Raw genomic sequence first — 12,838 nt, forward strand, 5'->3', positions numbered from 1 at the left:
AACCAATAGAAGAGATAATAGCAAACTCGATTATACCTTGAGAAAATTAAAAAAGTTGCCTATAATGTCAATATTATATTCGCTGGATCAAATTGGTAAATCTTACTAATTGAAAAACAACGTTGAACTTTTATGAAACTTTTGCTAACATTTTGAATTTCATCGCAGAAGATTAAAATTATGGATTCAAAAGTTTATGCATGCGAAGTACTCCAAAGTACGCAGCAGCGATTGCGTTTTTTGTTTCGACAATCATAGATAGCTTTTCGATTGTTTAGGCGAACAAAGCTGCAGACAATAGCTAGTTATCTTCCCCAAAGCCGTAGATTGTCAAACATATCAACGTTCTCGATATCGCATCGACTGTTCACTACAATAGCCTCACACAGGTGACTAAGCAGTGTTTAGTCATCTGGACAGCCTCTAAACTGTAGTACACTAGTCAGCTTTCAATAGCCAGCTGCCTTTATTACAGAAACAATTGGGTAAACGTTATCGTTGACTTGTTAGAATTGCTAGTCGAATTGCAAAAAGGAATTCCAGCTTGTTGGTTACAATCCAGTTCACTAAAAACAAACTCGTCGCGCAAATATTGCACACGTGTCCATTTGTAGACAGGGGAGCGCGGAGTGACGCCGCTCCAAGTTTGCCGAAGGGCAGAATTTGTCAAGTGCTCCCACTCGTCAGTTAGCATTGATTGGCTCGCTGGAGCGTCGTCGTTGACCCTAATGGTAGTCATTACGCGGCGTTGTATCTTTGTGAAAAAACACAAAGCGATAGATTAGTACGTGCGTTGTGTCTATCCTAGATTTTGCTAGAACCACCACAAATGAATAACGGGACTTGTTTTGGCGAAATTTCTTGTACGTGTTGTTACAATTGTGGCTGTGAATCCGCAAACAGATACTTTCGAAGTTATTTACATAAATCATATCCTAATTTTGCTTCTTTTTTGCTGAATGAAGTGTTATTTTGTTTCAGGTGACGCGTCCACTTTCAAGTTCGGGGACAGTTTATGATGGTGGTGCTGCATTAATCCTCCTAAATGTTTAGGAGAGGATACAAGACCCGTTACTTCCGCGTGGTGCTAAAGGCCAGGACCTGGAAGCGTGTGCCGATGAAGCTGCTAAAGTGGGGAAGGAAGATGCCATCCACCAAGCAGTACAATCTGGTGCCGAACGATGAGTACGACACGCGGATCCCGCTGCACCCCGACGAGGCGTTCACCTACGGGATCACCTTCCAAGCCAAGGTAAGACGAGCTGAATGCTTTACCTAACCTTTTAATAGATCGTGAAGACGTGGGCGAAATGGAACGCGAGATTGACGTCAAAGTTACAAATTACTTTGAGGTCAGGCTACCAATGAGAAATAGAGGTGGCAACTGAAACGTAGCACCGGCAAAAATTTAATAGCACCTTTTCCTGTAGGCGTCGCGGTTACGTGAACAAAAGTTCGATTTATTTAACTGATTCTGCCAAGTGTCCTTTGATATCGGTGTTAATACACAACTTAGCAATCTAAATTGAGTTAACGATAAATCGAAACTAATTTACGAACTCAAGGCAACCACTTACTTAGCGCTGCGTATTTATTTGCGGGAGTTACTTTGCTTTATTTTCTCTCTGACCACTTCAACTAGAACTAGTAGACAAATAAGTCTAAAACAGTTAAGAGCGTGTACGTCAACCGCGCGCCATTTGGCCTAAAATGGTACTTTTCAAACCACTGTTTCTCAGTAACTACTTATCCTATAACTATGTTATTTTTTAATAACGCAAGGTAATTTCACTGTCTATATAGTTAATTGAACATAAATTTCAATTTGTGTAGTTTAAATACTTAAAACCCCTATAACGTAACAGATGTTTTATAAAATTCCCGTTCAGCGTCTATTTCGAAGCTTAAATTCATGTGAAAACAGTGGCAAATCTAATCATATTTATTTTTTTACTCATAGACGAAATCCCCATGCCTATAGTTAGTTGAAAACATTTTTTGATTTAGGTCTCTATCTTTCAGAAAAAAATATTTTAACAATGTGAAAAATTGTGAATTTCAAATGCTTTTTTTACCTATCTATCTTACTTAATTTAATATAACAATTATTTACTATAGTAATATAACTCTTTCTTTAAAACATAAACTTTATATTATAATTTAATCTCTCGTTTTTATTTTTTATAAATTATTTAAAACTACTATAAAACGCTGCACGCGAGTCAACTCAAACCAGACCGCCGCAAGGCTTCACAGAGAGGACGTGTCGCTCCGTCACATCGCGTAGGGTGAATAACCTCTGCCGTGGATACCGAGAATAGAGTACATTTCAAGCGCGACCAACAAATCTTGATACATTACTATTTTATTTAAAGCTCAATTTTGAACCATATTTTTTATCGATTGAGTTGAAATTTTGTTTGAATGTTCAGTTTTAATGACAATGTATGATTCTATATCCAATATGGCGGTATACCCAAGATGGAGAAAAAAATGTTTTTAATGCATTCCTACGATATGGGTATCAAATGAAAGGGCTTGCTATGAATAACTCGAAAAAAAATGTGTCGCGAGTCTAAATCTAATATGGCGGACTCCTTAGGCTAGAAATCACTTATTGCAGATGTCTGTTACCAATCGAGCTATAATTTTTTTTTTCATTTTGGATGTACCCAAATTTTGACTTTTGATCTCGAATAACTTTTGAAGCATATAGGATAGATAACTTAAAACTTTATTTGCAATGGTAAACCCAAGCTCTTCACCAATATTTGGCTTTCCGGCAATTGTTGTTATTTGACCACAATTTTTCGGTCTGGATGGACTGGACCATTCATATAAACAATCAATTTTTCAAATCGGTCCAGGCGTCTTTGAGAAATCGAGAACAATCAAATTGAGAACAATCACAAAACAATCTAATTGAAACCTCCTCCTTTCTTTTTTTGAAATCGGTTAAAATACTCTTAACATTGTCATTAATCATCAGTCGACTATTTAGTACTGTTGAAAATTGTATGTAATATACAGAAAGTCCTCAAAACCAAGGTTTTCATAGGTGCCCGATTTTTTTGCAAAAGAGTGTAAGTATTAACGACTTATTTTCATGCTTTTATATTTTAGACATCCATAGACTTACACTATTTTCCCGCTATTAACTATTTACTAAATAATATATTTTTTGTTCCACCAATTTCACTCGAAAGGATCAAAATGGTTTGTGTGACTATACGTGAAGTATGATAGGCACGCACACAGCCGCGACGCTAGTCTGCGCGGTTTTTTGCGTTGAATTACCTAAAGTTGACATCGCGCGCCGAGCGTACATGCTCTTAATCCTTTTTGCTTTTTCTCACACTGATATAGTAAACAGTGCTGGTAATACAAAGAAAGTAACAAAAGATTCAATAATACTTATCCGCAAGTTGTATCAAGAAGTTAGCGGTCATCGTTCGCAGAGCACTCTTATAAGACAGAACATGGGATCGAAACAATTCATTCGTTGTAGCGCATTGCAGCGAATAGATACTGGTGATAACAAGCTTATTTCTTATATGACTCCGCGACATACACTGGGTTTATTTTGATCTAGAAAAAGTGAGAAAAATATTTTAAGTAGATATTATATTTTGCTTAGTTTCTTTCTTTTAAAATTTTAATTAAAAGTAAAAGTATAAAACACGTGTAGGGCTCTTTAAAATAAACCAGTCTGTATTATTCTTAAATTATAAAATGTGTATGTTTTTTCGATAAAAGTAAAGAAAACATCCACAGACTCGGTATATTGTTTATACATATTTTTTGTCTTAATTTCGGCCCTCACCTGAATTAAAATACTTACGGTATTTTTCTTATTACATACTCGTAAGAATATTAAATTAAATGATCTCACTCATCTTGCTTAGTCGTCAAATATTCACTGATACAACGACAGAAGTATTAAAATAAAAGTATAAATAAAACAAGGCTAATAAAATTCATATCGAGTATTCCTACCCCTCAGAAAAAAGGGAAACATTGTTTGTGCTTTAATGCAGTTGCTACGTGCCGTCCCTAAATGGGGACGGGCTTAGAAAAATCCCCGAAAAGGTTGTCCACGGTACCATAAAGTGGGTGAATGAAAATTCTTTGAACAGGATATTTTTCTACCACTTTACTGCCTTCGCCTCCGATTATGACGCCCGTACATCGCGTCTTTTCGATATATTTTAGGTTAATAGGGCGCACAAAAGGAGTATATTCTCTTTTTAAGAAGTGCGCTATACTGTAGACATTATTATCAATTTTGAATTAAGTTCTTGTTAATAACCTTAAATATAGACACTTTATAAAATAACAATAGGCACAAAGGCACTGTGGAACATTGATTTCTGTAGTGCCTACTCGAATTTGGTCGAACACAGCTACTCTACAAATCAACCTGCGTAAATGATTCACAAAGAGCTTTTCCAAAACCACAGGCATATTTTAATAAAGAGCATTCGTTTTCAACATTTTTGCTTATTTTCATGGCCAATTGATTTTTAGGTATCGGCATTCAAAGAAAATTAATTAATTACTGCGCGTTTAATCCATCGTCAGTGGTAATTAACATTTTAAATTATGCATTTCAGTAAAAGTTACCGAAGAATTCGACGTAAAGGTAATTTTCGTTGCTGAAATGAATTCTCCACAGCCCTGTTATTGGTAGAAATGACGGACTGAACCGTTCTCGAAATGACGTGAAATATTCAACGGGACTAATGGATATCACTGAAGTTTTAAAATGCGGAATATAAATCGTCTAGCGATCGAAATGGAAATACTATGTATCAACGGACGCGTTCCTCGCTCAAAGTATATTTCAATGTAGACTTCATGGCTTGATTTTTTTTAATCCTTTCCACAGGTCACTTTGAAGGGTTTAATATTTTAAAAGTTGTGTACAGTCAGCTTAAATTTAGAAAACGTTTATAATTGGTCTCTCAGGTACCTACAAAGGACTGGTAAATGAACGTTATTTTTATTTAAACGCAATTAATTGACGTTCGAATTCTCAGAAGAGAAATTACAAACTTTCGCATTAAAATAAGGCTTTTTTTCAAGTTTTTTTTTTTACAAAATTATGAAAATAACAAAATATTTTTGATATTGTTAAAATAAATTCCATTTAATATGAAACTCTTATTTTTTACACTGGTAGTACTAATAGCTAGGCACTATATTGAATTAATTAATACCGGAAAAAGGTACGTCAAATTGCTCGTATTCAAAATTCATATCAAATACACTATTCCGAGATATTTTGCCATATTTTTAACCATTCGAATTTAATTTAACTTTGCCATTTTTAAACAAATTCAGAGTAAAGACTAATTGTAAGATATCTCAATTTCACAAATTCAATACAAGTATCTTTTTTTTCTAATTATTAACTTATGTATCATACAAGTAAAAACTTATCTCCGAAATTATGCATCCCACATGCATAAAGTTATTTTTGCCGAGTCCAACTAAAACGAATGAAAATAAATGAAGATCCCCTTTCATATTCAAAAAGCATTCGTACCCAATTTATGTAGCAAACTTTAGAGTAACCGCACACTGAAGACAAAAAGTCGGCCGACAGTTGACTCTATGGTTGGCAAGTTTTTTGTCCAGTCAAATCAGTCGGTCTGATACCAGCTAAAATACCTGATCTTCGTAATGTGCGTACTACCATTCATCTTCATACTGATTTATGCCCAAACAAACTATCGGCCGACTAAAAGTCTGCAGTGTGTTTTTCTACTGAACCATGAGATTTGGCAGACCTGTACGTAAATATTTATAAAAGGCTTTTGAAGTGAACTGGTGACGTGGAAAGCCTATTCAAGTTGCTACTGACTTATGTATCTTACTTATTGCAATTCGAGTCTGCATTAAATTCATCTAATTGGGAGTTATGCTTTGTAAATTATGAATGACCGTTTATTTTGTATAAGAAGTAGTATGACAGATTTTTATTTTAGTGTCAGTATCTCTTTGGGTGTTTTTAATCCGGTGTATCTAACTAGTCTGTTTTTGATGTTTGCATTTGGGAATTTTGCTACATGAGTAATTTCAAAGTATCCAGACATTTTTTATCCTTAAATACGAACATAATTATATCCGTCTCAACAACCGAAACGCTTAATTTATTAGAAGAATTATAATTTGCAGTTCATTGCAAATTATAATTCTTCTAATAAATTAACCGTTGTCTATTAAAATTCAATCATGATTCAGTTCTAAATATTTCCACTCTAGTGGCTTGCAAAATTTTGTTGTGGTCCTAACAATTCTGAATAGAGAACAATAAATTTTCTGCTGGTCCAATGGGCACCTTTGTTATTTGTGTCGATTGGGTTATTTTGATCAATTGTAGAACGTTTTACCCTTTACCCATTTACATCTCACGGACTGACAATTTTATGAAGGTAGCTTGCGAAGTAGGAAGATAAAGGATAGGATATGGAATTAGGCATATAAAATACATGTACCTATGTAGAAATTATTAAATAGAAAAAAAGGTATAAATTCAATCTGACATGAAAGGTTTATTATTTAATTTGGAAACAGTAAATTAATGGTGTATAATAAAGAGATCCAAGTATTGGAGAACTCACAATGAAGGGTTTTTAAGTAGGGGAGCGGGTTCACGGAACATTAATTTTATTGGCAGTAGAAAAAACAAAAGTTGATTATTTATTTACAAAAAAAAATCGAAGGTTATTAGGTTTTCGGCTGTATTCCGCTTGCATGCACCTCTCTTAAATACCTATTAAAAATCCAGTGCTTAGATCTGATGCTTTCTTTGAGAATATATTTTGACATGGGTATGAACAGACATAACTAGAATCTACATATGAAATTGTAAGTCCGTTGTTACTATTTGGCCCCGGGACTCCGAAAGAGACATAACAAGATTTGGTAAACATTTGAAGAATCTTAATATAATGAAATGAGATATCTTCCGTTGCAAATTGTTGATAAGCTACTTATTAAGTTGTGTGGAAGCCCTAGACTTTTTTTTTTTGACGGACATATTCTATATAATATAAACCGTAAAAAAATCTTAGATTCTTCTTCCAATTTATTAACATGTTACATCGAAATGCAAAAAAAAGGACACACCAAACGCACTCAAAGGCCATTTCCTCCAAAAAAAAAAACATTTAATCACGTTATTCTTCTAAAAACATTCTTCAGGTGGCATATAACTACGTAAGGAGGTAACATATCCGCGCCCACCGGCTTCCTAAGCCTGGATTACCCTGGCTTTTCTGTTCCTTTGCCTATCTATGTCTTCTTTACACTGCTAAAGGTTATCTCGATACAATCTAGCTGATGGAAGCAATTAGTCAATTAAGTGTTGAGTAAGACAGCAATAGCAAAGAAAATATTGTATTTAAATGATTCAATACTTTGATTGAGAAGTAGGGTGACAGCTGCAATTGACCGTAGACTGCTAATTTTATCTTTTTTTTTTAACATAATGGCAATAAACATTAATAGATTTTTGGTCTATCTGTACCTATCGAGCGAATGTTTTGAGACAGTGATAAAGACTATTTTAAATGTTGCAAAAAACGCTAGATTAATCTGCGTTTTTTTCAAATGTATCTGAAGAAAGTTTATGTACATTTACACTTTTTAAATAGGTCATAAATGTTACTCACAATTTGCAATTTCGTGTAGAATCGTGGTTGCCAACTCTGTGGAGACTCCATTCAATTGAGGGTACAATGAGGAAGATACAAAGCGCCTATTCATTGAATTGCGCTTACAAGAACGAATTTGCTAAAGTTACTGCTTGTTACGAAACTTTTTCAAATCTCTGTTTTCTGACGACCGCTTCTGAGTAGCTGATAACGATTCGCTTTTGTTTATGTAATTGCACAGTTCACTGAATAAATGTTTTAGACAAAGTTCTAAATAAATGAATTTTCTCGTTACTGATCATTTTCAGTCGTTTTCAGCAATTTTTTTGAAACTATTTTTCGGAAAATTACTTTTTTGTTTTTTTACAAAGAGTTCCAAAAATATAGACAACCTCTCAGCAGCGGTCAGCAAACATACATCGAAATATCGCATTTTTACTAAATAATCCGTATTATTTGTTTACATTTTTTATTATTTTTTTCAGCTTCGGGGCTTTCAATTGTTTTTTGTGTGTAACTGTAAACACGAACCTTATAAATTGGGTATTTGAAATAAATTGGTTCTGAGGGGAGTTTACAAATTTCAGTAACAAACGAAGGTGGGTGAGGCTCTCGTAAATTATCTGGTACGCGTTCAGAATCCTCTGGATTACTCCCATGAGAAAAATAAATATTTTTCCATTCATCCTTGGATTATAAGCGGGGGAAGTGTTTGATAGTATTTTTATTTGCCGATTCCGTTTCTATTTTGTACCTAGTAGTAATTTATATCAGTTTTGTAACCTCATCTTCACCACATTTTAACAACCCCTCGCAAATCTGTCCATTTTCACCATGATAGTACCACTGGCTGACTGACAAGCAAAATAGCTTTCAGAATCCCATTAATAGCAAGGACAACGAATGATATGGATAGGTGAGGTGTAGTGAAAACAGAGAGAGCTTGGAAGGTGACAGATAGGCCAATTTGTCCACCATGATAGACAGCATCATTATTGGAAAACGATTTTGCATCGATAGCACGACAAGATATTGTCAACTTGTTTGGTGATGCAACAAAGCTTGGATCAGAAAAGCTTTTAACACGTTTCGTATTTCAAAACATAAATGGTCTTACTACAAAAACTTAAACATGTGTCAAACACTTGTCTAAAATAAGTGGCTGCAAAATGGACCTTATTTCAACGTCATAATTTGTTATTTTTAGACAAGTGTTAAACTGACATTTCAAAGTACCTATTCTTTTCATGTATTAAGTAACAAAAATGGAAAAACAAAATGCAAAGCTAGTTTTTTCAGATTCGCAGAATTGTTAGCCTATTCTCTGTATCTGAAAATTCTGCTAAAACTAAAACTACTAGCTGCGTACTGATTACATTATAAGGAATTTAAATAGGTATAAACTAGCTACTAAAATAATGTTTTAACAATAATAGTGTAAATATCATCTGAGTTTTAAAATCACACATTACGCGTTGAATTGCACCTTACATTTTTCTTAAACTGTCAACGCTCAGAATATCTGTGCTTGCAGGCTGTCTTAACTATTCTGTCGATTGCAACCAAATAAATGTTATGCAAATAATTAAACATAGTTGTGTTCTTCAGTTTTCAAAGTAAAAGCTGCTGTGACTTTGCCTCCACTGTCTCTTTAGTTTGAAGTATTTTTCAGAGCGTCTTGCACTATATTTTTATTCGGCGTCCCGCTATGTAGCTCAAATGTCACTAAAATTTGCATTGCAAACTTAGAGTACTCACTTTAAAATGTTGCTTCAAAAAATAATATTAAAAACAAAAAGTTTTTGAGATTTTTCATGCAGTCGGCATGAAAAATCTCAAAAACTGTAAAGACAGAAACAGCTTGTACAAACGCTGTTGTGGAATATTTAATAGCACACTTACTTATTTAGATAAGTTAGCTACAAAGCTAATAAATTATAAAAAAAACCCTTTTTTGGAAAATCAAGAAATCCTTTCCCGCTCTTGGTGCAGTGGCATGAAGTTATAGAATTTTAATCACTTAACCCCACCCTTGTTCCTTTTGGCGTCCTTGTTAAACAAAAGCTGAAATTCGAACCTCCTCTATTTTGGTGTAAAAATTACGCTAATTCGAAAAATGCAAGTTACCGTCCGAACTACCTACGCGTTGCGGGCAAGCAAGATAAAACAAAACACTGATCATAGAGAAAGAAAAAAACGAACACTTTTTTTCATAATGTCGTTATAGTTTGACTTCAATTATGCAAATGATAGCCAGCGCATACTGTATCTAGAATAACTTTAAAATTCTAGAGGCAACGTTGAAAACTGCTAAGTACCGTCACTATATGACCGCAAATCACACAGTAAATTACGTCTGTACCTCTACCATGAGTTTAAAGCAATCGTATTTGTCGATAGTCGATACCATGGAAAACAAAATGACGCAAAATCTCCTAAGAAAGTTACCGATCTTTGACAGATTGATTTTGATTTAACAGAACTCGAACGCCTCGTTTTACAACCTCATCTTCACTTGACCTACAAGAAGGCACCCGGCCTAGCTTCCTTATGGCATCTCGGCTATTTTTTTTTCCTCCGTGGTCAATACGGACTGTAAATTTTTCGTATTTTTTTTTTGTATGGCACATTTTTGTTCTGTGAATGACCGCTTTAAGAACAAATTACTTTACATAGATCTGGCAAAGCGACTTGCTGACACTCCAAGTGACTCAAGGGCTGGTTTTTATTTTGTACGCTCCCAGCGGGCAGCGATGATGAGTTTTTACATGCTTTATAATTTCAATAAAATAAAATATTATATTTTCTTTACGTATTCGGTATCGAGTGTCGACAAATACAATTTATTAAAACTCATGGTAGAGGTACTGTTCTGTATGGTAATGCGGTTTCATCGCTTAGTAGGGGTGGTTCATTAGGCCGGCATTACCTCGGCGTGCATTACTGTATACGCCGAGTTTTGAACGGCTTAATAACCTTATTTGTGGACGATTAGGCTTGAAATTTTATTAAGCTGCCTGCAGTAGGAGTGTAATTTTATTAACTTACTTAAAGAAGAATCATCTCTTGCTATATCTTACCAAATGACATACCAGCCAGAGAGTTTGTTCCACCATTTTTTCTTCCCAGTGAAATCACATAGGAAGTGGTACTGGGCGGGCGTTTTGTGGCGATCTTTTTAAAAGTCTCAAGAAAATGCTGATATTTCGGCCCAAGAACTTTAAATAAATGTCTTCATTATTACTTACAACGCAGAAAAATATTCAAGGTTCAAATTATTTTATGGCCTCATGTCCTCATTTTCGAATTTATCCAGTACCAGCTTGCAGCTTCCCACCTTTATGAAAAGCAAAGAGTTACACAGTACCTGGGATCGCGATATTACAACTGTGGACCAAGGATTACGTTTTCTTATTGTGTCCTTGTCACACGAGTAAAATATACCTCTTTTATAGTGAATCTACCTAGTTTACTAGGTACGTTATTATCTTATTTCTTTCAGTACATTTTAAAAATTCTTTAACTTTTAACCTACTGAACTCTGTTACTAAATGTTACCTATATTATCTGTCGAACTAGTATATACTATATACTATATAGTATACTACTATATACTATAGTATAATTGGTAGTCAGAAGCCAGAAAGTCTGACACCAGTCTAACCAAGGGGTATCGGGTTACTGGGTTGAGGAGGTCAGATAGGCAGTCGCTTCTTGTAAAGCACTGGTACTCAGCTGAATCCGGTTAGACTGGAAGCCGACCCCAACGTGATTGGGAAAAGGCTCGGAGGATGATGATTATCTGTCGAACTCACTGGGGGAGATGCACTATTTAACTATGGGTAACGATAAATAACCATAACCAGCTCCGGATTTGTCGCCTATTGGTCTAATCGCCGATTAAGACAACTGAAAATGTTTGTTAAACGTAAAAAATTAACGTTAGCCTTCCATAAAATATTCAAAACATTTGAAAGTCTTGAGTCCATCTTGCCTTCAGAAACGACTCGGATAAAGACAAAAGACAATCTACAGATGACAAATGATATCACAATTTCTTAGTAATAACAAAATCCATATCGCAATGTCCTCTCGCAATATAGGCACGATGAAATAAGCATACATAGACTCACTCGAAACTTTCGGCACAGTTTCCATGACGTAAATATTGTGGAAGAAAGAGCTCTTAAGTCATCTTCAGCGAAAAGCCTTCAGAAATATAATATCGTGGAAATATTTTTTGTTAGAGTTTATGTTGATATTGATAGATAATAGCAGCATTATTCGGCTCGCAGACCAATACTTTTTGTTGTCAAACCGAACTTATCTACGTTATGAATGATGTCTACAATATCTTTTATTTGAACACAGCTGTGAATTGTAGATAGATGTTTTAAGAGACTGGCTATTTTCTGCACTTCATCTGGCTATAATCGGGTAAAAAATAAAGATTTAAGTACCACACTAAATAGATTAACCAATTCAGATCTATCAAAATTAAATTAAGTCACATACACGATCGTCATTGGCTGTAATTACCATCACACTCAATAATGATTTACCTGAATCGACTGTTCCTCGAACAATTACAAAATCTCGTAATTGGATTGTAGCATCCTATAACAATTGGACGGTAAAGCGCATAATGCTTGGCTTGTTTCCCAGAATATTGGGCCGAGGTACATCTACATTTTGCCTAGCAAGCCCACATTTTGTCTACACTACGCCTATACCAAGAATTCCCAAACGAGCGACTAGCACCAACCTCACAAACTCATCATCTGAGTAAGCTAGATTATTCCGAGCAAAGATAGATTCTAACGAGAGAATAGATTGTCTCTCGCTAAAATCTGAATAACTCTACGGGGAAAATCATTTTAGAGGTACCTACCAAGTTGATAGGAACAATACTTTGTTCTGTATTTTTAAGCTTTTCTAAAGCTGTAATGAGATTTTTAAGCTATGCTTGAGCTGAAATATATATTTTTTTAATCATTAATTATTGTAGAACCAGTATATCTTCTTTGTTAAAATAAATAAATACGGGTGGAGTGCTGTCTTTATTTAAACTCTTAAGTAATTAATGATGTCGCTCAAAGAGCTTTGATAGTCATAATAAATAAGATCATGTCTTATAATGCAAGGATACAGAACAGCTTCCTGCTTGAGAAAATCCT

The 12,838-nt window shown here is 34.7% G+C and overlaps 1 protein-coding gene across 1 annotated transcript in view; it reads left to right on the plus strand.

Moving 5' to 3' along the window:
• The window catches only part of LOC110380652 (uncharacterized protein), a 143,601-nt gene that overhangs the window by 34,935 nt on the left and 95,828 nt on the right, over positions 1 to 12,838 (plus strand). The window contains exon 2 of the mRNA XM_021340704.3: positions 982 to 1,252. Coding sequence (XP_021196379.3) covers positions 1,046 to 1,252 — 207 coding nt within the window. The 5' untranslated portion in view covers positions 982 to 1,045. The remainder of the gene's footprint in view (positions 1 to 981; positions 1,253 to 12,838) is intronic.

This window comes from Helicoverpa armigera, chromosome 1 (assembly GCF_030705265.1).
Source record: "Helicoverpa armigera isolate CAAS_96S chromosome 1, ASM3070526v1, whole genome shotgun sequence".
NCBI lineage: Eukaryota > Metazoa > Arthropoda > Insecta > Lepidoptera > Noctuidae > Helicoverpa > Helicoverpa armigera.